Source organism: Paroedura picta, chromosome 11, assembly GCF_049243985.1.
Source record: "Paroedura picta isolate Pp20150507F chromosome 11, Ppicta_v3.0, whole genome shotgun sequence".
Classification (NCBI taxonomy): Eukaryota; Metazoa; Chordata; class Lepidosauria; order Squamata; family Gekkonidae; genus Paroedura; species Paroedura picta.
The window spans coordinates 14,120,102-14,146,609 of NC_135379.1; the positions used below are offsets into that span (position 1 = coordinate 14,120,102).

At 44.6% G+C, this 26,508-nt stretch overlaps 1 protein-coding gene across 3 annotated transcripts; it reads right to left on the reverse strand.

Moving 5' to 3' along the window:
- Positions 1-1,959: 1,959 nt before the first annotated feature.
- LOC143820423 (mycolipanoate synthase-like) lies at positions 1,960-17,537 on the reverse strand. 3 transcript variants are annotated; one of them, XM_077303243.1, is made up of 7 exons: positions 16,843-17,537; positions 14,463-14,671; positions 13,811-13,964; positions 11,590-11,750; positions 10,286-10,489; positions 8,739-8,920; positions 1,960-8,128 (listed from the first exon to the last, which is right to left on the reverse strand). In XM_077303243.1, the coding sequence occupies exons 2-7, from the start codon at positions 14,527-14,529 to the stop codon at positions 2,549-2,551; spliced, it is 6,348 nt and encodes a 2,115-aa protein (XP_077159358.1). In that variant the 5' UTR covers positions 14,530-14,671; positions 16,843-17,537; the 3' UTR covers positions 1,960-2,548. The 3 variants fall into 3 exon arrangements, with proteins under 3 accessions (XP_077159358.1, XP_077159356.1, XP_077159357.1); XM_077303241.1 differs by having other exon boundaries at positions 14,463-14,761; XM_077303242.1 differs by having other exon boundaries at positions 14,463-16,135.
- Between the last annotated feature and the right edge of the window lie 8,971 nt (positions 17,538-26,508).

Sequence of the window (26,508 nt, forward strand, 5' to 3'; positions counted from 1 at the left end):
GCTTGCCTTAAAGGAGAAGCCCCTAATTTCTCTCAACTTCTGTCGGTCCTGGATTTTTCTTTCCTCCTCTGCCTGTTTTGATCTTCTCTCCCCCCCCCCTCCAAGAAAAGAAAGAGGCTCCCTGCCTGGCTCCTCTCCCCCCCCCTCAAGAAAAGAAAGAAAGAGGCTTGGCTCCCCCCCCCCCTCTTCTGAACTACCATAACCACATGCAGAAGACTTTCCTGTTTCAATGGGGAGGGAGGGGGAGAGGAAGACCCGAGTTCAAAGCAAACTGAATTCAACAGGATTGACAATGGAATAAAGAAAGTAAGTGCAGACTCTGCCCTAGTCAAGCATCTGGGTTTCTCACTGCAGCCAATGAGTAGCATAGAAGGCAGGACACTGGTTATAACTTCTGTGGGTTCAGAGGTTCACTGTATATGGAATTTCCCTTTGTGCACCATGACTAGTAGCTGGTTGATGCGTTCGCTGGCAGGGGGCTCCTGGGAATTGTAGTCCATGGACATCTGGAAGGCCGCAGTTTGACTACCCCTGATATAGAGGCTGTAAGAGCTTATTTAAACCCCTTCAGGCTCATGCCAAGGAGGAGGTGGTTGGGACTGCTTCTGTGTCAGAGTTGGTCAAAAGAGACATGCCCGGAGCACCCTAGCATCAGCAGGATGAGGAGGAAGATTAGGTGAGGACCACCTCCCACCCCATCACATCTGCAGCCTAAGGAATCTGGAGGCCCAAATCCCACTTCCAGCTGGGAACCTGAAGGAGGCTCCAGCCTCTGATCATATATTTTCCCTTCTCTGCTTTAGCCTCCCACTTGGCCATGCAGTTAAGACATTTCCAAGAGCCTTCTTTGATGTGCAAGCCCCAAAACCCTGATTCTGAATCAGAATCACACAGAGCTGGGAGAGACCACAAAGGGCCATCCAGCCCAGTTCCCAATCTTCTTGGCGACTCAAATATCTCACACTCCAGATAAGTGACCAGGGCAGCTTGCCGCACACACATCCAACCAGTGCTCTGTCGGTTACACTGGTTACCAGTGTAGGTCTGGAGTATGTTCGTTTTGTTTTTGACCTTTATGCTGACAGCTCCCGCAGGGCCCGCAACTCACCCGGGAGCTCATTCCACCAGGTGGGGGCCAGGACAGAGAAAGCCCTGGCCCTGGTTGAGGCTAGGCGTGCTTCTCTGGGGCCGGGAACGATCAGTAGGTTTTCTCCCGCAGAGCGTAGAGCCCTGCGGGGCACATAGGGCAACAGGTGGTCCTTTTGATTGTATGTATTGTATTTATGGTTTGAATATGGGTTTTAATACTTTGTAAGCTGCCCTGAGACCACCTTGTTGGGGTGGGTGGTGTAAAAATCTAAACTATAAATAAAATAAATCCTCCACCCCAGAGCCTACGGCTGAACCAGAGTGTGTGATGATCAAAGAGAGTGTACCTTCACTGGCTACAGCTAATCCACTTTAAAAGGAGAAGGCGCAAGATTTGAATGTTAAAAGAGGAGAAAACAAACAGTTCAAGGTTTAACCTCATGGGTGGAAGGTGTTGGGGGGAGAGAAATTAGGAGATATTCGGGTAAGTTAGTCAAGGAGTCCAGTAGGAACTTCAGGTTTTTTGGCAAATGAACAGTTTGAATGCTGTTCCTCTCAAAAACAGTTATTGCAGTTGTTATTGAGTCCCATTGCAAATAGATGTACTGGTTGCTTGGAATAAGACGATGTTGACACCCTACAGGTGTCCTGCTCAGTGGTCTGCTAATACATTCTTATTCCTGTGATATGAATGGCTTCAATTTTTATAGATCTGTGAGTGAGCCAGTCCCATATCTATATTCCCTACTTTGTGAAATTGAAGGGATATCATTCCTCCCACATTGAGATAATACAGGGAGATAGCATTGTCTGTAACTACCTGTAGTACATTCTTGTGTAATGCATTGACAAAGGAAACAAAAGTGCGGTGCATGGTTTTTAATTTCAGCACGTTTATGTGAATAACAGATTGACGGAATACAATACTGCTCATATATATTTAACCACCTTCTCTCAGTTGATCAAAAGACTCAGATTTTGTTTGGTAAACACCGACCCTGTACAAACGTGACCCTGTACAAACATGTCATTGAATTAGCAAGCCAACCTTTCTGTTTTAGGCATGCAGTAATAACAGCAAAGCATGTCGGTACCAAAACTGTGTAGATTGAAGTTCCATTGCTACATAACATAATGTAAAAATATTTAAGACAAAATGTTTCCACTATAACAAACAACAAGCATTTGGGTAATAGTGAAAATAAGCTTTCCAGAAACATCCATAAATAGAAACGCTAAGCCTAGTGTACAAACAGATTTCAGCATCACAAAGTTATGATTATCAACAGAGTTAAATAAACACAGTTTTCCATTAAAGTTCCTTGTGACAAACCAGTTTTGATGAATAAAGAATTCAAACATAACAATTTCGGTTTTCTAAGTGTACGTATTATTGCATTGTTGAAGACGAGTAATTAGTTTCAGAGTTGTGAGAATCACAAGAGTACTAACACTGTAGTTACAAAGAAGTCGTCCAGCTTTCTTCTTTAGGATCCTGTTCCACGTGGAGCTGTGTCCCGCGTTTTTTGCTTTCCTCAATTTTTTCTTCCAACATCAGCGCTAAAGAGCGAACTGTTGCATTGGGATCAAGTAATTTTACAAGTGTTATATCTACTTGTTGTTCCTGGAAAATGCGATTCTGCAGAGTCATGGCTAACATAGAATCTATGCCAAGGGATAACAGCGATGTATCCATGGTGATGTCACTTAGATCGGCACTAGTGACCTGATTTAACAATGACATTATATAATCTTCTGATTTTACCGGAGCTACAGTTTTGGATGTTGTTTCTTCCGAAAGCTCAGAAGTATTGAGTCTTTCTGTAATCAGTGTATGCATGCGACTTCTGAATGCTGGATTTCGGGCAGTAAAATGATTGTACAAAGTTTTGAAGTTCATCTTTAGAACAGCTTGCTGAGGATTGTTCAGAATTAAGCTTCTTTTAAGATAATCGTAAAACTCGTTCACTTGCAGAATCTCTATACCTTTGGATTCCAATAAATTTTGAATTTCGTTTTGATTTTGCAGTAACCCAAGATTCAAGGCACCCCAGTTAATGGACTGGCCTGCAAGTCCACAGTTTCTCCTGTAATGGCAGAAAAGGTCCAGGAAGGAATTGGCCGCAGCATAGTTTACTTGCAATGAATTCCCAAGAAATGAAGCAACTGAAGAATAACACACAAAATAGTCAAGTTCCTGCCCTTGAGTTGCATGGTGAAGATTCATGGCTCCTGCAACCTTAGGACTCAAGACTTCCTCAAAGTCAGATATGGTCAACGTTTCAATGGATCCATCATGTAAAACCACAGCACTGTGAAATACCCCTTTGATCGGGCACTTGGGAAAGATTTTGCTAATTGAACCGATAGCTTTCTCAACATCAGACCTGAGGACCACATTGCATTGCAGAGTGATTATTCTGCTCCTTTTATTCTGCTGCTGCATGTCACTTATTTCTTTCTGCTTCTCAACACTTGGGTTTCTCCGCGAAAGAATCACAATGCCCCCTCCTCCGTTTTCAGCAATGAATCTCACTGTTTCAAAGCCAAGCCCAGTGAGTCCCCCTATGACAATGTAAACGGCATCCAGCTTAAATATTTTCTCCTTGGCTTCATACACAGGTATGTCTGAAACAAGGCTGTTATGCACACCACTTTTCAGGACAGCAAGATGGATAGATTTGCTTGCAAAATACGACAATGCGGACTCTACCGTCTCATAATTGTTTGCATGTTGAAAAACGGAACACGGTAAGTCCTTAAATTGTTTCAGTTGCATGGATTTCATCCAGCTGGTGAAACTTTTCTGAGATTGCTTCAGAGATGCTTTCTGGAAAATGCTAGCCAGAATGAGAACATGAACTTGAAAGTCCCCGTGACTGCTTCCAATGAGAGATCTCAGACTGTCTGATGGGAGGTTGCCGCACACTACAACCACATGACGTAGGCATGAAAGATGAGCTAAAAGATCTTTGGGCAGCCTTTCTAGAGGAGTGAGGAAAACAAGGGCATTGCATTGACTGACGCGGAACTCCAGGTTGCTGTCAGGTCTTGTGCAGATGGTTTTCCATCCTGCTTCCTGAGCCGACAGATGCAGCACTCTGCACAAAACTGACTCTGGTTCAGTAGAAACAATGCCTAAGGATCCCTTCTGCTTCATGGCTGGCAATGTCTGATGCAAAACTTCCCATGCGATTCTAAAGAAGGATACACAGGGCACGGTTTCAAAGCATGGGAATTTCTGAGTATTCAAGCAAACCACCTCCGGGATCCTGATCCTGGAAGATGCCATAACGGGGTAACAGGAAACAATGTGGTCTCCTACTCTGATTTTTTTCGTTTTGCTGCCGATTGCAACCACTTTCCCACGGCAGTCCAAAGCCAAGAGCTTGTGTTTCTCCACTGTCTGTGCATGCCAGTAGAGTGTGTTTCCAAAATGACTACTGGAAACGCTCACAGGGAAGTAGTCCTCAGAATGGAGACTTATTCTTTCAATCTGAACTTCCACGCAGTGATCATCAAGAGGGAGATCCGTGGTATCCTCCAGTTTAGCACATAAGTCCCTCACTTCATAAGGGTCACAAGTGAAAAGGGTGAAACTGTCAGCATTTTTTAGAGACTGGGAAGGAAGGTGGTATGCTGTCTCATGAACTTGACTCCGTCTGATTTCAGAACTGTAAACTCTTCCCTGGTTAATCCAAACTTCAGGATAATTCTGTGCTTCATAGGCCAGTAAAACGTCTGCTAAGACTGAGATGTCCATTGTGCTTGTGGAGCTCATATCAATCATCTGAAATGTCATTTCAGGAACTTCCACCATACAGCTTCTCACCATGCCATACAAAGCAAAGCCAGGATTCATGTGATCAACAGACTTCTCTGTAGCCCTAAATGTGATGGTCTTGATGGAACAAGGAATATCTTTTGCTCTCAGTGCAACGATAATTTGCTGGAAAACCGCACAACATTTCGATAAATTTGCAACTACCGAGTCTGGATTTTCTTCGTTTAATCGTTGGATTCCCCACATAAACCAAACATCGCTGTAATTCCGCAACTCCAGGTTAATTTTTTCCTGTGCAAGCGATTGGAAGCTTCTGACTTCCAGCCATTTTTCCCAGTCATCGTACATCAAAAACTTAGAATCTTTATGTAAGAATTTTTTGAGCTGCTGAGCTATCCCCATCTTGTCAGCAAACACTGCCACTCTGAAGGTTTTCCCCATGTTTGGGATTATTTGAGAATGAGTTATTTCCTTCCATTTATTTTCGTACAAAAAATCAGTTTCATTTCTTAAAGTTTCCTTCATAAGAGTGATTCTGACATGTTTCATCTCTGCCAAAACACATCCATGTTTATCTGTGAAGCATCCACAAAAATCTACGTAGTTCTCCATAGAATTGCTCATTTTCATATATATCATCATTTCCTCTTCCAAAGGTCTAGTAATTACAAGGCTGCCTATAGCAGAAGGAAATGCAATATAATTTCCGAAACTTTTCATAATCATCACTCCTGTCATTTGTAGAAAACAGTCCAAGAGTACCGGATGGATAAAATAATCATGCATCTCTTCGACAGTCTCTTGGTTAACCTTAAGGATGGCTATACCTTCCTTCAGTTCGTTACAATAAAATACATTACTTAGCTGCTTAAATACTGAACCATATTGAAATCCAAATGAAGATAAGGCTTCATATATCTCATCTGTGCTTACAAAAGATTTACACCGTTGGAAAACATCAGGGTATGAAATGTTCTTTTCTTGAACGGATATCTCTGGATTGTGTGTGACTTGTCCTGATGCATAACTTGTGTCTGATGAAGACACTATTCTGAATTCTTTCACTGTTTTTTGCTGTTCCATTTTTACCTTCAGATCATAGGAGCCTTCACCTAAAACGCATGGTGATGTAAACCTTATCATCACCTGACAGAAATGTAACGGAACTTTAGGCCTTGCGCTTGTCATCCCAGCTGCTAAAGCAAGTTCGACAAAAAAGGCACCGGGAACTAGAGTGACTCCATTGTGTTTGTGCTCATAGATGTATGGTGTCTGCGCTTGAGAGATGGAACATTTGAATTCTGTATTGTCATTGCTGAAACTGTGGATTAAAGGGTGGTTTAAGTTTGAAGCTTGGTGAATTGGTTGTTGCAGCACATTTATTTGGGAGTTCAGCTTCTTATGATCAAATTGGTACCTGGGATATGTTGCTGGGACACTTTGATATCCATCATAGATTTGTGGCCAATCTGGATTGAACCCCAGTTCGAACAGGCCTTTTAGGAGTGTAAAAAGTACCTCATATTCTTTGCCAGCTTGCAAGGAGGGAAAAACTTGAGTTTGCTTCCCTAATGTTTCAGTAATGTTCCTCTGCAGGGCTCTGTGGGGACCGATTTCAACAAATACGACATTCTGCTTCTCTTTCACCGAAGTCATAAGGGCCTGGGCAAACACAACGGGGTCCCGAACTTGCCTGGCCCAGTACTTGCCTGACACAATGTCATCTTCTGAGGCAGCTTTCCCAGTCACTGTGGAGATCACCTCCAGTTCAGGCTTCTGTTTCCCTAACTTGGAAAGGCTTCCGGCGATCTCTTCCAGAACTGGATCCATCATGTGGCTGTGATATGCAGCTGGTATGTTTAAAAGGTGAAGGAATGCATCTCTTCCACCAAAGCATCCCGCCAGATGTTTCTGAACAGCATGGATGGAATCTGCATCTCCTGACAAGGTACAAGACTGAGGGCTGTTAAATGCCGCAATGCACACCTTCCCAGAATATAGGCCAATGGCTTCCGACACCTCTTGGACGGGGATGTTACCAACCACCAGCATCCTGCCTCCCGTGACCTTCGCCTGTAACCTGCTCCTGTGATAGATGACCTTGACAGCATCTTCCAGGGAAATGAAGCCGGCACAATGGGCAGCAGCAACCTCGCCAACTGAGTGGCCAAGCACAGCACTTGGCTTCAGCCCCCAGTGCTGCAGGAGCGCGACCAAGGCCACCTGCAGGATGAAGAGCACGGGCTGGGCTATTTCGGGCCTCGTCAAATCACCATGGCCATTTTCCGTCAATTCCAGGATACTCAGGGATATCCACTGCTGAAATAATCCCTCGATTTCTTGACATTTGTCTCGGAACACAGGTTCTGATCTCAACAGAGTCTTGAATATTCCTTTCAAATTCAGGCCGTTACCAGAGAAGACAAAGATCACTTGTGGAGCTTTCTTGGATGGGACCAATTCCATTTCAGCTGCAGACAGAAGCTGCTTCTCCAAGTCCTGCAGGGAAGACACCACAAATGCTTTCCTGTACTTGAAGTTTAGGTGGCTTCTTCGGCATGCAGATGTATAGGCCAGATTTGGGAGCCTTATCAGTCCACTTGTGTTGACATGTCTAGCGGTGTCTTCCAGGGACAGCTTGAGAGAGTGGCCCGAAGCTGCAGAAATTACAAACAGTTCAACAGGCCGTTTGACTGGGGAAAGAATTTGGGTTTCTTTGACCTGCCTGACAACAACATGGGCATTCGTGCCCCCAAATCCAAAACAGTTGACCGCAGCCACCCTGCCAAATTCACTGGACTCCTCCCAGTTCTCCACACGGGTTGGAATGGAGAGATTTAACTTCCGTGTATCGATGCTGCTCGTGCTCTCGGAAAAGTGCAAGGAGGGAACGATCTTTCCATGGTGCATCATGAGCAGGACCTTGATTAGGCCTGCAGCCCCGGCAGCCGACTCTGTGTGGCCAATGTTCCCTTTGACAGAGCCCATCTTGAGGGCGGGCAGGTGAGGAGACCTCTTCTTACCAATGACGTTGCCTATGCTCTCCGCCTCGGTGGGATCTCCCGCAGGGGTTCCTGTGCCGTGGGCCTCAATGTACTGCAGCAGGGATGGGTCGACGCGAGACGGATAAATGCTGCCTAGCAAGTTTTCCTGTTCCTGCTGAGATGGTCTGGTGATTGGAGTGACAGACCTTCCGTTCTGGTTGACCGCGCTGATGCTGATGACGCCCCATATTTTGCTGAAATCTTTTTGTGCCTGTTGAAGAAAGAAAAAAATACATAGTGTTCCTTCTAGCTGAAAAGGTAGAGATCGAATGCCCAGTTCCTTCCAACTCTATGAATCTGTGAGCCTAACTGCAACTGAAGTTACAAAGTTTTTGTATTTTCCATATTTTATTCCCAAGAGTTTAATTCATACCACTCGCCTTGGACTGTACTGAATTGTATTGCCCCCAACTGCATTGGGGGTTTTAATGGTTTTTATATTTCTATTATTGTAAACCTCCACAAGCTGTTCTGGCCTGGTCTAGAAATTCAATAAATAAATAAATACGATGGTTGCAACTAGGCTTGAGCATTTTGGCATGTCTTGGCGGCTATTCCAGCCTGAAGCGGCTAGCACCGCGGGGAGGAGAGCTCTGCGCCTGCATGCATGCGCCAACTGGTGTGCCGGCTTCTCCCTCCTCCTCATGGCATGGTGCTAGCCGCTTCGGGCTGGAATGGCTACCAAAGCAGCTGAAGTACGCTGAAGCAGTCAAGCCTAGTTTCAACTGGGATAAAATTGGGCATTGGCGTGTCATGTAAACCCAAGACTGGAACAATGTTTAAGACTATGGCATTTTGATATGGTAAACCAGTGGCAGTACCTTCTGCAATGATTTGAGCAAAAGAACACCACAGCCTTCTCCTCTTCCATAGCCATCTGCCTTTGTTGAAAAGGGCTTGCTGATTCCATCACAGGAGATCATTTTTGCTTTGGTAAGAGATATAAAAGTCCGAGGATCTATGATGCAGTTGACTCCTGCACAGAGAGCCACTTCACAGTCCCCTGTGTCATTAAAAAAAAAAGTAGTTTGGTTTAGCTTTTCCAAAATACATTTAAAACAGTGAGAATTCCACTCTTATTTAACAGCTTCACAGTCACTTCTAGTATAAACTAATATATATACATATGTATATTCATATGTATCTCTCTCTCTCTGTATATATATATATATATATCCTTTCAACTAATGCACGAACACAGAATTTATATATCAGAATATATATAATTTTATATAGTGTATGAAGTTAAAATGTCTTTTGATTTTATACAATTATATACTGAATACTGTTTTTATTCATATATCATTACAGTGAATTTCCCCTGAAGAAGCTTGAAGCAGAACGCTTCAAGGTTTCACAAATATTAAAGATTCTTTCCCTACAAGCACCAATATTTTCTCCTATTTTCTCCTGTGACTGACAGAGACCAGTCAGACCGGGGATACCAGACACAATACATTTACTTTTGTTGTTGTTTGATTTCTAGCCTGCCGCTCCCAGGTCTGCCAGCTCACGGGGGCTTTATAACAACAAAAACCCCAACCCCAACCCCCTGATTCCCATCTCTCCAGAGGTGATGTTCCAGTTGGGCACTCAGAGGAGAAGCAAGATCTTCCTTCTTCTGCCTGGCCTGAACCAAACACCTGGAGGAAGAACTCTGTCTTTCAGGCCCCGTGGGACTTTACTAGCTCCATCAGAGCACTCAGCTCTCCTGGGAGCTCAGGCCACCAGGCTGTGGTCGAGACCAGGCTAATGTCTCATGGACCATGGATTTCCAACCTTTTAGCAGTCGCAGAGTACAAGGCCTTGTGTGGGGCACAGGGAGTTAGGCAGTTTTTCAAGTACACTGGGCCCAGACTGCAAATGGCACTAAAGGCCAAAACCTTGAACTTGATCTGGTATTCAACTGACAGCCAATGCATCTGCCTCAACACTGGCTGGATATGGGCTCTCCAAGGTGTCCTAGCGAGAGCCCTAGCAGCTGCATTTTGGACCAGCTGTAATTTCCGGGTCAAGGACAAGGGAAGGCCCGCATCGAGCACGTTACAGAAATGTAGCTTGGAGATGACCATTGCATGGATCATTATGACTAGGTGCTCCTGGGACAGGTAGGCTGCTAGTAGCCTTGCCTGGCGAAGATGGAAAAATGCCAGCTGGGCTACTCTAGTGACCTTGGCCTACACAGAAAGTGAAGCATCCAGGGTCACCCCCCAAATCCCTGGCAGCTGAAAATTACCATGTGTAATATTGCCCAGAGACCTGGGCTACATGGCTTCTTTGGGCCATGCCAGAAACATATTCCAAGACATTCCCTAAGCAGCAATTTATCCTGCTAAACAGCAAACATTGTAAGACGCCATCTCTATACCTTGCTTAATGGCATGGGTGGCAAAATGCAACGCATGGTGGAAGGAGGAACAGGCGGTGTCGATAGCAATGGATGGCCCAGTCAGATTAAAAGTGTATGAAATCCGATTCGCAGTTATGCTCATTGCTGCCCCTGTCCCATCATAATGGTTTATTTCAGTCGTGGCCTTCCTGCTTACCAGCTCATAGTCTCGGTTCATCACGCCTGTAAGAAAAGGAAATAGCCTTCAATTAGTAACCTATTACATAGGAGAGCATGTAAAATATTCCTCTAGAGCAGGGGTAGTCAAACTGCGGCCCTCCAGATGTCCATGGACTACAGTTCCCAGGAGCCCCTGCCAGCGAATGCTGGCAGGGGCTTCTGGGAATTGTAGTCCATGGACATCTGGAGGGCCGCAGTTTGACTACCCCTGCCCTAGAGAAACCTGATGGTGATTGCTGCTGTAATGTTGCCCCTCCTCCAATCAGGGCAGCTATTGTTATAAAGATTAAGTTGAGGGCCTTCATGGAAGAAGAAGAAGAAGAAGAAGAAGAAGAAGAAGAAGAAGAAGAAGAGTTGGTTCTTATATGCCGCTTTTCCCTACCCAAAGGAGGCTCAAAGGGGCTTACATTCGCCTTCCCATTCCTCTCCCCACAACAGACACCCTGTGGGGTGGGTGAGGCTGAGAGAGCCCTGATATCGCTGCTCGGTCAGAACAGCTTTATCAGTGCTGTGGCGAGCCCAAGGTCACCCAGCTGGTTGCATGTGGGGGAGCGCAGAATCGAACCCGGCATGCCAGATTAGAAGTCCGCACTCCTAACCACTACACCAAATTGGCTACACCAAACTGGAGTTGACTTCATTAGGAAACATTGCTCAAATATTTTAACATTTTTGTTCCTTTAAAGCCCATCTGAATCCGTAGATGATAAGACTTGGACAAGTGGACTGAGAAGTTATGTTTGCCACAAATGCAGCAGCAATGGGGAAGTCATTAATTTGGAGTTAGTCATTCAAATACTCTGCATGCCTAAGAGCGGGGGGGGGGGGGGGAGGGGAACCTCTACTTCAGGACTCCCCAGTGTAGTGCCACAGTGCTGCCATCTTTTATTTTGGCCCCTGCCAAGTGTTTTTGGAAAGTGGGCAGGGCCAGGTGAGTCTTTTAGATGGCCTCTGGACCGTTTAACAGACAGACAAATAATTGGAAAAAAGAATTCTTAATTACTTGAATAAAGTCCAAAAAAAACTTGTCTGACTCAGCCCTTTGTTCTCTAGTCAAGGCCCTTCAAAGTTAGATTGTTTTTAGCATCGGCTACTGGCCTCACCAACAAAAACTCCTGTTTTCGTGTTGCTAATGTTTTCTCGAGTAAGTCCTGCATCTTCCAGTGCTCTGTATGTGCATTCTAAAAGCAGCTTCTGCTGGGGATCCATGCGCCCTGCTTCCATTCCGTTAATGCCAAAAAGCAAATGATCAAATGTGTTAAACCTGGCAAAAGAGATAAAATGATTGTAAAAATGGAAAGAAAATGCACATTCATTTGTTATTGCAATCAAAAGTTTTGGATTAAAAAGTACCCTGGGTAATAATTTTAAGTAAAGATATTTACCCATGTTTTTAGTGCTGACAAGAAGGCAAAATTAGCTAGGAAATTTAAGTCTCATCTGTAAAGGATGCCTAACATCCCTTCTGCCTAACAGAAGTCAATGTCAACCCATTCAGAAATGTGAACAATTGCTCAAAAATACACCGAGAGTGATTAAATGTAGGATTCACTGCCAGATGACATAGTAATAGCCACAGGAATAAACAGGTTTAATAGATAGATTCATTATTATTATTATTATTATTATTATTATTATTATTATTATTATTATTATTATTATTATTTAGATTTCTTACCTGCCACTCCCAAAGGCTCGTGGCGGGTTACAAAGTCTGTATAAAACCCCCAATAAAATTCCTCTTAAAACCACAGACATGAGAATACAATAAAATAGAAATATTCATGGGGGAAGGGTGTGTGAAATTATGCTAAAAGATGCTTAAAAGATGTGTGAAGTTATACTTATCAGTGGCTACTAGCCACTGTGACTAAGGAATCAATATCTGAATCCCAGAGCCAGAAGGCAACATCAGAGGAAGGCCTCAGCCTCTATGCTGTTGTTGACCATTGCCTTGATCCAACAGGCTCTTCTTATGTTCCTATGAAGGCCTCTACCTCTACGTCCTGTTGATGACCCTCCAGAGACGTTGGTTTGCCATTCTGCAAGACAGGATCCTGGACTAGATGGACCATTGCCCTGATCCAACAGGCTCTTCTTATGTTTCTATGAAGGCCTCAGCCTCTATGCCTTGTTGTTGGCCTTCCAAATGAACTGGTTGTCCACTGTATGTGACAAGATGCTGGACTAGATGGACCATTGGACTGATCCAGTAGGGTTCTATTTAAGTTCTAGTGTTTCTAATTTAATTCAAATGTGGGAAAGATCATAACAGTTTAAACTAATTGAATATGGGGTGAAAACAACACGATGCATAAGGTTAAATGTAGTGCTATATATCATTTGTTGTTAGATGTTGCCAGGCATGTGATTTTAGTACTGCTGGTGGACAATTATGGAACTTTGATTGTGGGGAAAAGAGCTAACAATAGAGTTCTTTCATATAAAAAATAGAGTCTGGCAAAGTCCCAGTGATCCTGACAATTCTGGGTTTTGGGAAATTATAATTTGTTTTAGGTGTTGCTAGGCTCGTGACACCATTACTACTGGTGTCCAATTACAGAACGTTGATTCTCGGAAGAAGGAACAAACAATGTCATCACATATGAAAAAACATTGACATGCTCAAATATTGACATGGTCTTAAAAGCTTTTTCCCTCAATTAATTTCCCCCCTTACATCTGGCTTGAGGAAGAGTTCTGGAGAGCTATTGTATTGTGTACTGAATGTTATACACTAACAGCCAGGACCAGGGGCCCACAAGGCCTAGGCAGTGGGCAGGACCCTCTGATGGCCCAACCAGAAGAGATCATGGCCAAGTTGGAAGAGGTGACATAATGGTGTTGAAAAGATGGACTTTGATTATGGGCTAGGGTCTTTAAAGGAGAGACTCACCTACGGGAGGGGGGGAGATGAGGAAGCGTGGCCCTGGGAGATCCTGGAAGAGCCTGCCTAGCAGGCATCTACTGCAATGGATGCTGGCTGGATATTAAGGAGCTCATAATGGGGTGAGCACAGGTTGTGTTCAAGTTGTGCCACAGTGCTAGAGTCTTTAGCTGCATTAGGTTCATAGAAGGGTATGGTGGCCAAGGAGGATCCTAGAAAAGTGATATCCTGCTGAAGTATACTTGGGAGGCTACTGCAGTCTGAGGCCACATAATACCACAACACTGTTTGGCTAAATTTTATGCACACTAAGCATATATATATATATAAAATTAGAAAGCAATAAATACTAATAAACAAGTTGATTTTCTGCTCACTGGACAACATTATAGAAGTGTTATCGTTTGCTCCAGCAGCATAAATAATGTTTGACTTACTCGTCAATTAAGGCTGCATGCTTTGTGCTTGTTTTTCCTGGTTTGCTGCTGTCTGGATCGTACCAGTCCACGGAATCAAATCTCTCTGGAGGTATTTCTACTGTACAATTTCTACCTTCTACTAGCACTTGCCAGAAATTCTCTGTTCCTTCACCTGTAGTTAAAAGTTGTTAAAATATGATTTTTAACAAAACAGATTTCTTAACTGAAGCAGAAATCTAGCTTATTATGATGCAATTAATTTAGTACTTACAATAAGTAACAGTTCTAATAAAAGAAAAATCATTCTATAATGGGCGTCCTTTCAAATCCTTTCGGTTCATAATGCTCTGGGCTTCATTCCAACCCCCCCTGCCCCCCCCCCAGTCAGCACCATGTTTTCCTTTCTATACCTTCCAACCCCATAGTCTCATCTGTTTTTAGAGAAAGAATTGTGCATATTCTTTCAAGTTTGCTGTTTCTGGATCATGATATGTTTAGGAGTCAGAGTTTTCTGGAGATATCCCGAGAGCACAATTTCTTCCTTCTATATACACTTGACAAAAATGATTAGTTCCTGATCATTATATAACAGATATTCTTTTTAAATTAAAAAAACACCCCTAAATTTGTAGTCTGCAATATTTTAGTTATATAAGTGCATGGTGCTTACCTCCAGGAAAATTGCACCCAATGCCCACAATGGCAATTTCATCTGTAGTCTCCATCATTTCACTCATCTATTGTGAACTCAAAAAAGATTTCCACTGAATTGCAGGGCAGCATAAGAAGCTCTCTTATACTGTCAGATGACTGGTCCCTCTAGCTCAGTATCTTCTCCTCTGACTGGCAGGAGATTTCCCGATTCTTGCTGCACGAAATCTTTAAATGGAGATGCCAGGAGTTCAGCCTCAAGTGACTGGAATCCAGCTACCCTGGACTTTGACTTTTTGCTTTTATAGTTCTTTCAGCCTTGAGTGATACAGGAAGAATACTAAGTTATAAGCAATTTGGGAGGGACATTGCTGGAAGGTGTGACATTTAAACTGGATTTTTATTTCCTCCTCTTGGGTCCAGGTAAAAAGTAGTGACGAAAGGTGCATGCCCTTGGGCAAGAGCTGGACACCAAGAGCCAAAGGACTCGTGGCCTATAGTTTGTGGCCTTCAACCGGCTGCCTTGTTGGAATCACAAGGTCCAAAATATAGCTGGTTATGGTTTGTTTTACTTAAATGTTATTGTATTGTTTGCGATTTGCAAGGCAACCCTAAGCAGTATTCAATGATGTCAATGACCTTAGAAAAACACCTGTGGCTGGATGATGCTGTTCTAAATATTAAATATATGGTTTTCACACTAGTCCATTTCGGAGGTGCTCTAAAAAAAAAGGTAAAGGTATCCCCTGTGCAAGCACCGAGTCATGTCTGACCCTTGGGGTGACGCCCTCCAGCGTTTTCATGGCAGACTCAATACGGGGTGGTTTGCCAGTGCCTTCCCCAGTCATTACCGTTTTACCCCCCAGCAAGCTGGGTACTATTTTACCGACCTCAGAAGGATAGAAGGCTGAGTCAATCTTGAGCCAGCTGCTGGGATTGAACTCCCAGCCTCATGGGCAGAGCTTCAGACTGCATGTCTGCTGCCTTACCACTCTGCGCCACAAGAGGCTCTTAAGAGGCACAAGAGGTGCTCTAGTCGTATATAAAAGCAGCGTCTTTAGGCAGTGCACACTTATGCTGACTTTATTCATTAGACCATGGAGCTGTGCCTTATTGCTTAAAACAGGCTCTAGTTAAAAAGCTTTTTCATTTTTCTTTCTTTGCTGTCAAGTCACAGCTGACTGATGGTGACCCCCATAGAGTTTGGCATGCAAGACAGGTTCAGAGGTCGTTTATCATTGCCTGCCTCTGCATCAAAGACCCAAGGGGCTCCTGACAGGGGCTCCTGGGGATTGTAGTCCATGGACATCTGGAGGGCCGCAGTTTGACTACCCCTGCCCTAGATTATTCCTTGGAGGTCTCCCATCAAAATACTAGCCCAGGACAACCATACTGCGCTTCTGAGATCTGACCAGACTGGCCTAGCTGGTTCTTGTTCTGGTTATGTGGTGGACTGCGGCTGCACAAGAACACGATGACACTCCACAAATTTATTTCTTTTAATCCCGCCTCTAAGCTCACTTATCATTTATCAGAGGTGGGAAAGATTGAATAGTTTTTTAGCTAGCCGTTGTTTGTCAGCTAGTAAGCAATCAAGAACTGTTGACTATTCCAGCTCACATAGCCAAGGGGAGTATGCTGTCCTGATTTCCAACCGCTATGCCCCGCTGGTCTCTTTACCTGAAAATTATGCTGCGGAAACAGGGACAGAAAAGGAAGAAGAGAGATGAAGGGGACGTCAGGAAATGGGTAAAAAAATCCTGAACATGAAACATAACAAAGCGAAGAGTAACCAAGATGCTGCGATAGAACTTACAGAACTGACTGCCCGAATGGTCTCCTTAATATTCTCTACTTTAAAAGGATTAGATTAGGAGATGGGTAGATTGACTCAGACGGTGCTGCATTTGGGAGAAGGCAAACAGCTAAGAACTGTTAACTGTAACTCTCTCACGGACACATGTTTTGCCTCAGTGTCGGATCATGTTTCTCTAAAGGAATCTCTTGTGGAAGCTGTGAAGAAGCCCCTAAGACCGTTTATGCACTGGAGGTTTCATGCCGGGCTGCAGGCTGGAATTTTACTCGCGGCAGGTTGCCCCACTTCTTCCTGTACGCATGCAGGGGAGCATTTGCACCGGTGCACCTTATCCCCCCCCCCTGATTTGCGCTCCTGCACGGCAGCTGGGGCAGTGAAGTTCCCAGTGCATAAACGGTCTGAGTCAAAAGCTAATAAGTTCAGCTTGACAGTTTGTTTAGAGGCCAGACGTCCCTTTGGAATACTCAAGAAGGAGGTTATAAAATATCCGAGGAACCCGTTTGGGAGAAGTAATATCTTCGTAGATCTCACAGCTTATAGAACAACTTAACACCCCCAATCAGATTCAAAAGAAGGTGCTTACTTTTAAGACCAATAAGATCCCATCTTTGCTTGCAAGTCAAAAACAGAGACCGGCCCCGAAAGGTTTTACATAACACCACGATTCAGCCACTGTTCATATGTATTCCCTCAAAGAAATGGGCGGTGGAAAAAAGGAAAACAACAGATGAAAAGGAAACAATAATAAAGGTCAATGATGATTTAATAAAGTGGGCTGAACAGCCTCTAACATTCCCGATGAAATACAACAATCTGGATAACTCAATTGAGGAGGACTTGATCCAGTCCTTTGCATCATTCCCTATGGAGGAGCAAAAGGCTATCGCAGACAAATTGGAAATCCTTAGGAACAAGCTCTTAAGCACAAATGAGTGGACCTCTCAGTGCCAACAGATCCTATTCAGTCATTGGTCACTGCTGCTGTCTCTACACTGCCCAGTGTATCAAAGGAAATAATCCCCTCTACAGAAGAAGAAAGGTGCAACCATAGCGGAGTGGGCAATAAACCAAAAAAAATCATGGGTGAGGTTGGCGAGGGAATCGCAGCTTCTTACTGAACAATCTCCTCTTTTTGTGCTGGACTGAACCGCTTATAAATACCTTTCCAGCCTCGACATAATGATGGTACTGAAGTCCTGGCTATTAAATGCGTTCACCTTGGATGGTCATGCTACGTATGCACTGGTGGCTTTGGCCTCCATGCATGGTGGAGGAAAGGGAGGGTTGGATATTTGGGTAGCCACAACACTGAATGTAGAAGTAATTCAACTTCACTCCTATTCTCATTTGGCTACTACAATTGACATTTATTGCCGGCAAATCTCAATTCTGGTTGTAAATGTTTATATGCCTCCCGGAAAAATGAATGCTCAATTCGATAAGGACTGGGAGGGTCTGGAACGAATGATCAATTGGATAAAGACTGGGAGGGTCTGCAGATATATTTATATACCCAACTGAGCATTATTTTTTTCAGGAGGCATATAAACATTTACAACCAGAATCGAGATTTGCTGGCAAATAAAAGTCAATTGTAGTAGCCAAATGAGAATAGGAGTGAAGTTGAATTACTTCTACATTCAGTGTTGTGGCTACCCAAATATCCAACCCTCCCTTTCCTCCACCATGCATGGTCCACAAACCTGACCATGAATATATGGTGTTGCCTTATACAAGACATTCCAAGGATCTTAAATATAATCATGCAAGTTTTCCTTTGACTCAAATGCTGATCCAAATGGATCAGTAAAAGGGGATTATCTGGCTGAATTAACTTATTGGGTCAGGGACAGAAGAATTGTAATAGATTATATTATTGCATTGAAAAAAATGTACTGCTTATTAGATCATTTAAGATATCGTCTTTTTAATGATAATGTCCATTTGTTTTTAATTATGGTATTCGGTCCTCCTTCAGTCAACCCATGGTTAAAGTAAAGGATCAGCAGACCCACAGACCTAAAATCAAGCTAGGCCCAGTCAGCTGGAATGCCAGTATAAATAAGACCATGGCACATTTGCTTAAGTCTCATGTTTTTAGTGATGCATCACAAAGATTCTTAAACTGTGAACAGCTAGACACCAGCATAAACGTTTTTGAACAGTGGTTAGGAGAAGTGCAGCTGTCCTTAAAAGAGTGAATGCAAACCAGAAGCAGGTAGCAAGTAATCTAACCAAACCTTGGTATGACAGGGAATGTAGGTAGTGGAAGAGAATTCGAAGAGCCAGATACAGAGAACCTAGATGCAATCCAACTCAAAGCTCATGGAAAAGAAAAAGCAAATCTCATTACAAAGAAATCTCATTATAAAGCTTTAATCAAATGCAAATGCTGGATAATACTTACAGGGCCTGGGACCAACTAAGGCAAGCAGTCTAGCTAAATAACTTACCCCAGTTTTGGAGACTGGTCTCTGGCTGTACAAGTAAGTCTCATTCGAGTTCAGCTATATTGCCAGAGATTTGAGGAAAACATTTCTCAGAACATTATGTTGTAGAGATTCGGCCTGAGGGCGTTGGCAAACCACGCTCTCTGAGGCTGCACCTCTGCATCTAACCTAGACCAATCAGGATTCTACAGCACAACAATTGCCTTATATGTAAAAAGGATTACTTGAAGCCTATCAGTTTGCTCCACGCTACCTCGCAGGATTACTTGAAGCCTATCAGTTTGCTCCACGCTACCTCGCGGGATTATTTGAAATGATTTACGTGTATGTATAAATAAAGGATTCCCCTCTGTTCGAGAGGTCTTTCGCAGGAAATCCTTCTCCGTGTCATTCTTCCTCATTGCTTCCCGACATTATGTGGCCCTGGACATTTCTGAAGCGTCACAGGGAAACTCGGAACGTCTGGATATTTTTCTCTTATGGTGTCCTGTTCAACTTTCAAAGATTAAAATCTTTATAGGTACATTGAAGTATGGAAGGGCAGCAGGTTTGATTTGATTCCCCTCAAATCTAATTAAGAAAAATATGGAATACTGGGCTCCAGTATTGGCCAATTGATTCACAATAATAGATCAAATGGGCAGAATTCTTAGGGGTTGAGAGGTGGAAATTATTGCCTCATACATAAAAGGCAATACAAGAGAAAAAACCTATCCCAAGGCTACTATAGATGTAGTAAAATTATACAGAATACATGAAATAAAAGGTTCTTCGTTCTTGTTTATTCCTGTATAGGATCCAACCAGAACGGTATCTAGATATGTCCCGTTTTCAAATAATAATCTTCCTCAATGGTTGTCTTTTGAATGTGAATGTTATGAATGCCTAAATTGTGAAATTCCACCTCTATTGAATAATATATATATCAGCCTTTGGCTTTTCAATATGGGAATGCTAGTAATATCAACTGCTCCAGAATAGTTGGTATTACTAGCATCCCCATATTGAAGAGCCAAAGGCTGATATATATATTATTCAATAGAGGTTGAATTTTCCAATTTGGGCATTCATAACATTCACATTCAAAAGACAACCATCTGAATATGGATTTACAGACTCTCATATTAGCTAATAAGTATATTTCATTACTGCTACATGCAGATGATGCTATTCTATTATCAAGAACCCCTAACAGAATGCAGAGGACCTTCCTTTCACTGGCCACGTACTGCCGAAAGGGCCAGTTAGAGGTCAACCATTCAGAAACAAAGATAATGGTCTTTCCTGGAAGAGAGCAAACGTTATTCCGATCTTCAAAAAAGGGAGGAAGGATGACCCGGAAACTATAGACCAGTGAGTCTGACCTCTGTTGTGGGTAAGATAATGGAGCAGCTATTAAAGGGAGCAATCTGCAAACATCTGGAGGACAATTTGGTGATCCAAGGAAGTCAGCATGGACTTGTCTCCAACAGGTCCTGTCAGACCAACTTGGTTTCCTTTTTTGACCAAATGACAGGTTTGCTGGATCGTGGAAATTTGGTTGATGTCGTTTACTTGGATTTTAGTAAAGCTATTGGTGGCCTGTATGGCCCCTTCTAACTCTATGATTCTATGATTCTATTATTCTAAAGCATACGTATGGCACCTCAATTTATCACGCATAGAACAGGTGCAATATTACAAATACATCTGGGAGTGCTATTCCAATCAACGCATGATGAAGGAAAGGGATGGTTGGATATCTGGGTAGCCACAACACTGAATGTAGAAGCAATTGAACTTCACTCCTATTCTCATTTGGCTACTACAATTGACATTTATTGCCGGCAAATCTCAATTCTGGTTGTAAATGTTTATATGCCTCCCGGAAAAATGAATGCTCAATTCGATAAGGACTGGGAGGGTCTGGAACGAATGATCAATTGGATAAAGACTGGGAGGGTCTGCAGATATATTTATATACCCAACTGAGCATTATTTTTTCAGGAGGCATATAAACGTTTACAACCAGAATCGAGATTTGCTGGCAAATAAAAGTCAATTGCCATAGCCAAATGAGAATAGGAGGGAAGTTCAATAAACGTCTACATTCAATGTTGTGGCAACCAAAATACCCAAACCTTCCCCCCCTCTTTTGCTCTGCCATAAGTGGAGGCAAAGCTACGAGTGCATATGTAGTATACCCATCCAAGGTGAGTGCATTTAATTGGTCAACTAGTCCAGATGGTAACAAGTTACAGGCTAATTATAAAGTCCACAAACCTGACCATGAATATATGGTGTTGCCTTAAACAAGACATTCCAAGGATCTTAAATATAATCATGCAAGTTTTCCTTTGACTCAAATGCTGATCCAAATGGATCAGTAAAAGGGGATTATCTGGCTGAATTAACTTATTGGGTCAGGGACAGAAGAATTGTAATAGATTATATTATTGCATTGAAAAAAATGTACTGCTTATTAGATCATTTAAGATATCGTCTTTTTAATGATAATGTCCATTTGTTTTTAATTATGGTATTCGGTCCTCCTTCAGTCAGCCCATGGTTAAAGTAAAGGATCAGCAGACCCACAGACCTAAAATCAAGCTAGGCCCAGTCAGCTGGAATGCCAGTATAAATAAGACCATGGCACATTTGCTTAAGTCTCATGTTTTTAGTGATGCATCACAAAGATTCTTAAACTGTGAACAGCTAGACACCAGCATAAACGTTTTTGAACAGTGGGTAGGAGAAGTGCAGCTGGCCTTAAAAGAGTGAATGCAAACCAGAAGCAGGTAGCAAGTAATCTAACCAAACCTTGGTATGACAGGGAATGTAGGTAGTGGAAGAGAATTCGAAGAGCCAGATACAGAGAACCTAGATGCAATCCAACTCAAAGCTCATGGAAAAGAAAAAGCAAATCTCATTACAAAGAAATCTCATTATAAAGCTTTAATCAAATGCAAATGCTGGATAATACTTACAGGGCCTGGGACCAACTAAGGCAAGCAGTCTAGCTAAATAACTTACCCCAGTTTTGGAGACTGGTCTCTGGCTGTACAAGTAAGTCTCATTCGAGTTCAGCTATATTGCCAGAGATTTGAGGAAAACATTTCTCAGAACTTTATGTTGTAGAGATCCGGCCTGAGGGCGTTGGCAAACCACGCTCTCTGAGGCTGCACCTCTGCATCTAACCTAGACCAATCAGGATACTACAGCACAACAATTGCCTTATATGTAAAAAGGATTACTTGAAGCCTATCAGTTTGCTCCACGCTACCTCGCAGGATTACTTGAAGCCTATCAGTTTGCTCCACGCTACCTCGCGGGATTATTTGAAATGATTTACGTGTATGTATAAATAAAGGATTCCCCTCTGTTCGAGAGGTCTTTCGCAGGAAATCCTTCTCCGTGTCATTCTTCCTCATTGCTTCCCGACATTATGTGGCCCTGGACATTTCTGAAGCGTCACAGGGAAACTCGGAACGTCTGGATATTTTTCTCTTATGGTGTCCTGTTCAACTTTCAAAGATTAAAATCTTTATAGGTACATTGAAGTATGGAAGGGCAGCAGGTTTGATTTGATTCCCCTCAAATCTAATTAAGAAAAATATGGAATACTGGGCTCCAGTATTGGCCAATTGATTCACAATAATAGATCAAATGGGCAGAATTCTTAGGGGTTTAGAGGTGGAAATTATTGCCTCATACATAAAAGGCAATACAAGAGAAAAAACCTATCCCAAGGCTACTGTCAAACGTACAGGAAACTCACAACAAACTTCTTAATAATAAAGGGTTTTATTGATTAGTACCATACGCTAGAGACTGAAAAGTCAAATCTGACCAGAGGCCAGATTTGCCCCAGCTTATCAATACATTTCTCCCTCCCAAAACTTGACAGTTCCCAAGGGAGGGGGCCGAAGAGAAAAGACATATGTGTAACATAAACAGGATTTCATTCTCACAACCTTGAGGAGGTGACAACAACCCCGTGAGCCCACAACAAGATAAGGTTAGCATAACATCACTATTCATTTTTATAGCTAGAAAAACTACAAGGCCTGGGGCAAGAAGGCGCCAGGCCCAATAAAGCAATATAACTGACATGGAGGAACTCAGGCTAATTTATGACAGAGATTCTACAATCCTGACATCCCTCCGCACTAAAACAAACTCCCCTCCCTCTCCTAGCCCGCATCGACAGGGCGAGGACAGTCGGGGAAAGCCCGATGGAAAGCCCAGAGAAGGCGGGGCGCCTTCACGTTCACAGCCTCAACCCACTCCTTATCTCCTGAGGGGAAATCCTTCCAATCAACCAAGTATTGGAGACGACCCTTGTGCACACGAGAGTCCAAAATCCGGTTGACCTCATAGTGGGTGTCTTTATCGATGTAAATTGGCACCGGTGTAGCTGGAGGGGGGTGCCACCCATCCGGGGTAGGGGCTCTCCGCAGCAGGCTGGAATGAAAAACCGGATGCACATTCCTGTAAGTTTTTGGCAAAGCTAGTTCCACAGTTACAGCATTAATCAGTTTCACAACCTTGAAGGGCCCCACATATTTGGGACCAAGTTTCTTTGATTTTTGTTGGCAACGCAAGTTCTTTGTGGACAAATAGGCCAAGTCTCCCACTTTCCATGCGGGCGCAGGTGCCCGTTTCTTGTCTGCCTGGGTTTTGTAAGCCTGTTTTGCATCTTTGAGGCTTGTAACTATTGCTGGCCACCCTGCACTAATAGTCTCTGCCCACTTATTGACCTCAGGAGCTTCGGAGGAATTCAGCTCCCAGGTGGGAGCAGCCACTAAATCAGTACCGTACACTACCTTAAAGGGGGACACACCCGTGGAGGCATGGGCCCCATTATTGTAGGCAAACTCAGCCAGTGGCAACAGGGCAACCCAGTCATCCTGCTGGTGGTTGATAAAGCAGCGCAAGTATTGTTCAAGAATTTGATTCACCCTTTCAGTCTGGCCATTCGACTCCGGGTGATAGCCCGAAGTTAGGGCTTGCTCCACACCCAACAGTCTCAAGAGCTCCCGCCAGAACTTGGCAACGAACTGGGGGCCCCGATCCGTAAGCAGACGCCCCGGGATCCCATGCAGGCGTATTATGTGGGTCACGAACATCGAGGCCAATTTGGCCGCCGAAGGCAGGCCAGCACAAGGGATAAAATGGGCTTGCTTGGAAAATGCGTCCACTACCACCCAAATGACGGTTTTCCCCTGGCTGGGAGGCAGGTCAGTGATAAAGTCCATTGTGACATCAGACCACGGACGGGAGGGAGTGGGCTGGGGCTGCAACAACCCCTTTTTCTTCCCACCAGCTGGTTTCGAGACGATGCAAGTAGGGCACCCCTGCACGTATTTTTCCACGTCCTTACGCAGAGTTGGCCACCAGTAATGTCTCCTGATCAGGTGCAGAGTTTTCACAAACCCAAAATGTCCAGCGGTTTTTGCATCGTGACAGAGTTTCAAAACGTCTCCGCGCGCCGCTCCTGGGACATAGAGCCGCTCGCCTTTGAAAAACAACCCCCCTTTCTCAGTTAGGTCTGGGCGGAGGGAGTGGAATTCAGAGTCCTGTGACATCTCCTTCTGAACCCAGCCCCCCGGGATGGACGCTCCTTGCTTCGTTTGGCTGCGCGTCACTGCGGCCATCCCCAGCTGGGCGGGGGTAAAAACTGTATCCACCAATGGGTCGCGCTTGCTATTGTACTGGGGCAAGCGCGACAGGGCGTCCGCCAAAAAGTTCATTTTGCCCGGCAGATGCTTGAGGGAGAAGTTGAACCGAGCGAAAAACTCCGCCCACCTCATCTGCTTCGCTGAGAGCGAGCGGGGCTGCTTGAGCGCCTGGAGGTTTTTATGGTCTGTCCATACTATGAAGGGGACTGCGGACCCTTCCAACCAATGCCTCCAGGTAGATAAAGCTAATTTCACTGCAGCCGCCTCTTTTTCCCAAATCGCCCAGTTTCTTTCGGCCCCGGAAAATTTTTTAGACAAATAGGCCAGCGGGTGCAACCTCCCATCCTCCCCCTCTTGTAGGATCACGGCCCCCATTGCCACATCCGAAGAATCTACTTGCACGGTGAATTGCTTAGTGGGGTCGGCATGGGCCAGCACCGGTTCAGAGGTAAACAATAGTTTCAGCCTCTCAAAAGCGACCTGACATTGGGAGGTCCACTGGAGCGGCGCCCCAGGGCGGCTTGCTGCCTTCCCTCCCTGTTTTGTCTTTAACAAGTCAGTGAGAGGCAATGCCACCTTGGCGAAACTGGGGATGAACGTTCTGTAAAAGTTTGCAAATCCTAAGAAACTTTGCAACTGCCTCCTTGTGCAAGGAGGTTCCCAAGCCAACAAATCCCGCACTTTGCCTGGGTCCATCTCAATCCCTGCTTGGGAAACCCGGAAGCCCAGAAACTCCACCGCATCTCGGTGGAACTCACACTTTGAAGGTTTGGCAAACAATTGGTGCTTCCGCAGGCGGTGGAGCACTTCGCGGACCAATTCAGCATGCTTCTCAACATTCTCAGAATACACCAAAATATCATCAATGTACACCAACACCCCCTGATACAATAAATCGTGCATAATTTCATTAATCATATTCATGAACACGCCCGGAGCGCCGGCGAGGCCGAACGGCATTACCGTGTATTCAAATTGACCCAGGGGTGTGTTAAAGGCAGTCAAATATTCATGCCCCTTTTTTATCCGGACCCGGTAGTAGGCTTCCCTCAAGTCAAGTTTTGTGAAAATCCGCGCCTTCCCCAAGTGACCAAGCAAGTCTTTTATCAAAGGCAGTGGATAGGCATTACACGTAGAAACAGCATTCAGACCACGGTAGTCCGTGCAGAGGTGTAACGACCCGTCTTTCTTTTTCACGAAAAGAACCGGGGCCGCCAGGGGTGATGTAGCGGGTCTGATGAACCCCCTGGCAAGGTTTTTATCCAAGAACTCCCTGAGCTCAGCCATCTCCCTCGCGCTCATCGAGTAAAGCTTGGCTTTTGGGAGGGACTCCCCCTTCTTTAATTCGATGGCACAGTCAGTCTTACGGTGAGGGGGAAGCTGGTTGCACTCAGATTCTGCAAACACGTCTGCAAAGTCCCGGTACTCCGGAGGGAGAGTCCCATCCCCCGCGGATCCCAACGCTGCCACGACCCCATGGTCTAGGGAGGGTTGAGGCCGAGCGTGTTGCTTGCAACCAGGGGAGGTAAATTCCACGGTCCCCTCTTTCCACTTTACCGTGGGATCATGCTCCCTCAACCAATCCAGCCCCAAGACACATGGGAATGCTGAGTGGGGTGCTACCAGGGGTTGGATCTGCTCCCAATGTTTCTTAACGTCCAAGTCCATAGGGCGCGTCTTTACTGTGGCTTCCCCCCCAGGAGCACACTTCCCATCCAGTTGGGTGATCGGTAGGGGTTCCCCCAAAGGCACCTTGCCCACCCCCAGAGTCTCGGCCAGTGCTGGGCTCACTAGAGATTGGGTGCACCCTGAGTCCACAATGCACCGGACTCCCACCGTCTTCCCGGACTTGGGATTGGAGAGGGTGGCAGGTAGTAGTATCAAGGGGGAATCACTCACCACGCGTTTGCCCCTGTTGGCGGCCTGCTGGCGGGGCGCCTTTACAGCAGACCGTCTTCGTTTCCCGACTGCTCCCCTGCCTGATCCTCGCCATCTGGGCCACTGCCCTCCTCCGAGTCTTCCAAGGCAGCCGCTGCGCCCGCCGGCACCAGCAGAGACTTGGCACTTTTCTTCGGGACGGCTTTCTTGGTGGGTTGAGCTTTCGCCGGGGTGCTGCCAGTCGCTCTCGCCCCGGTCACC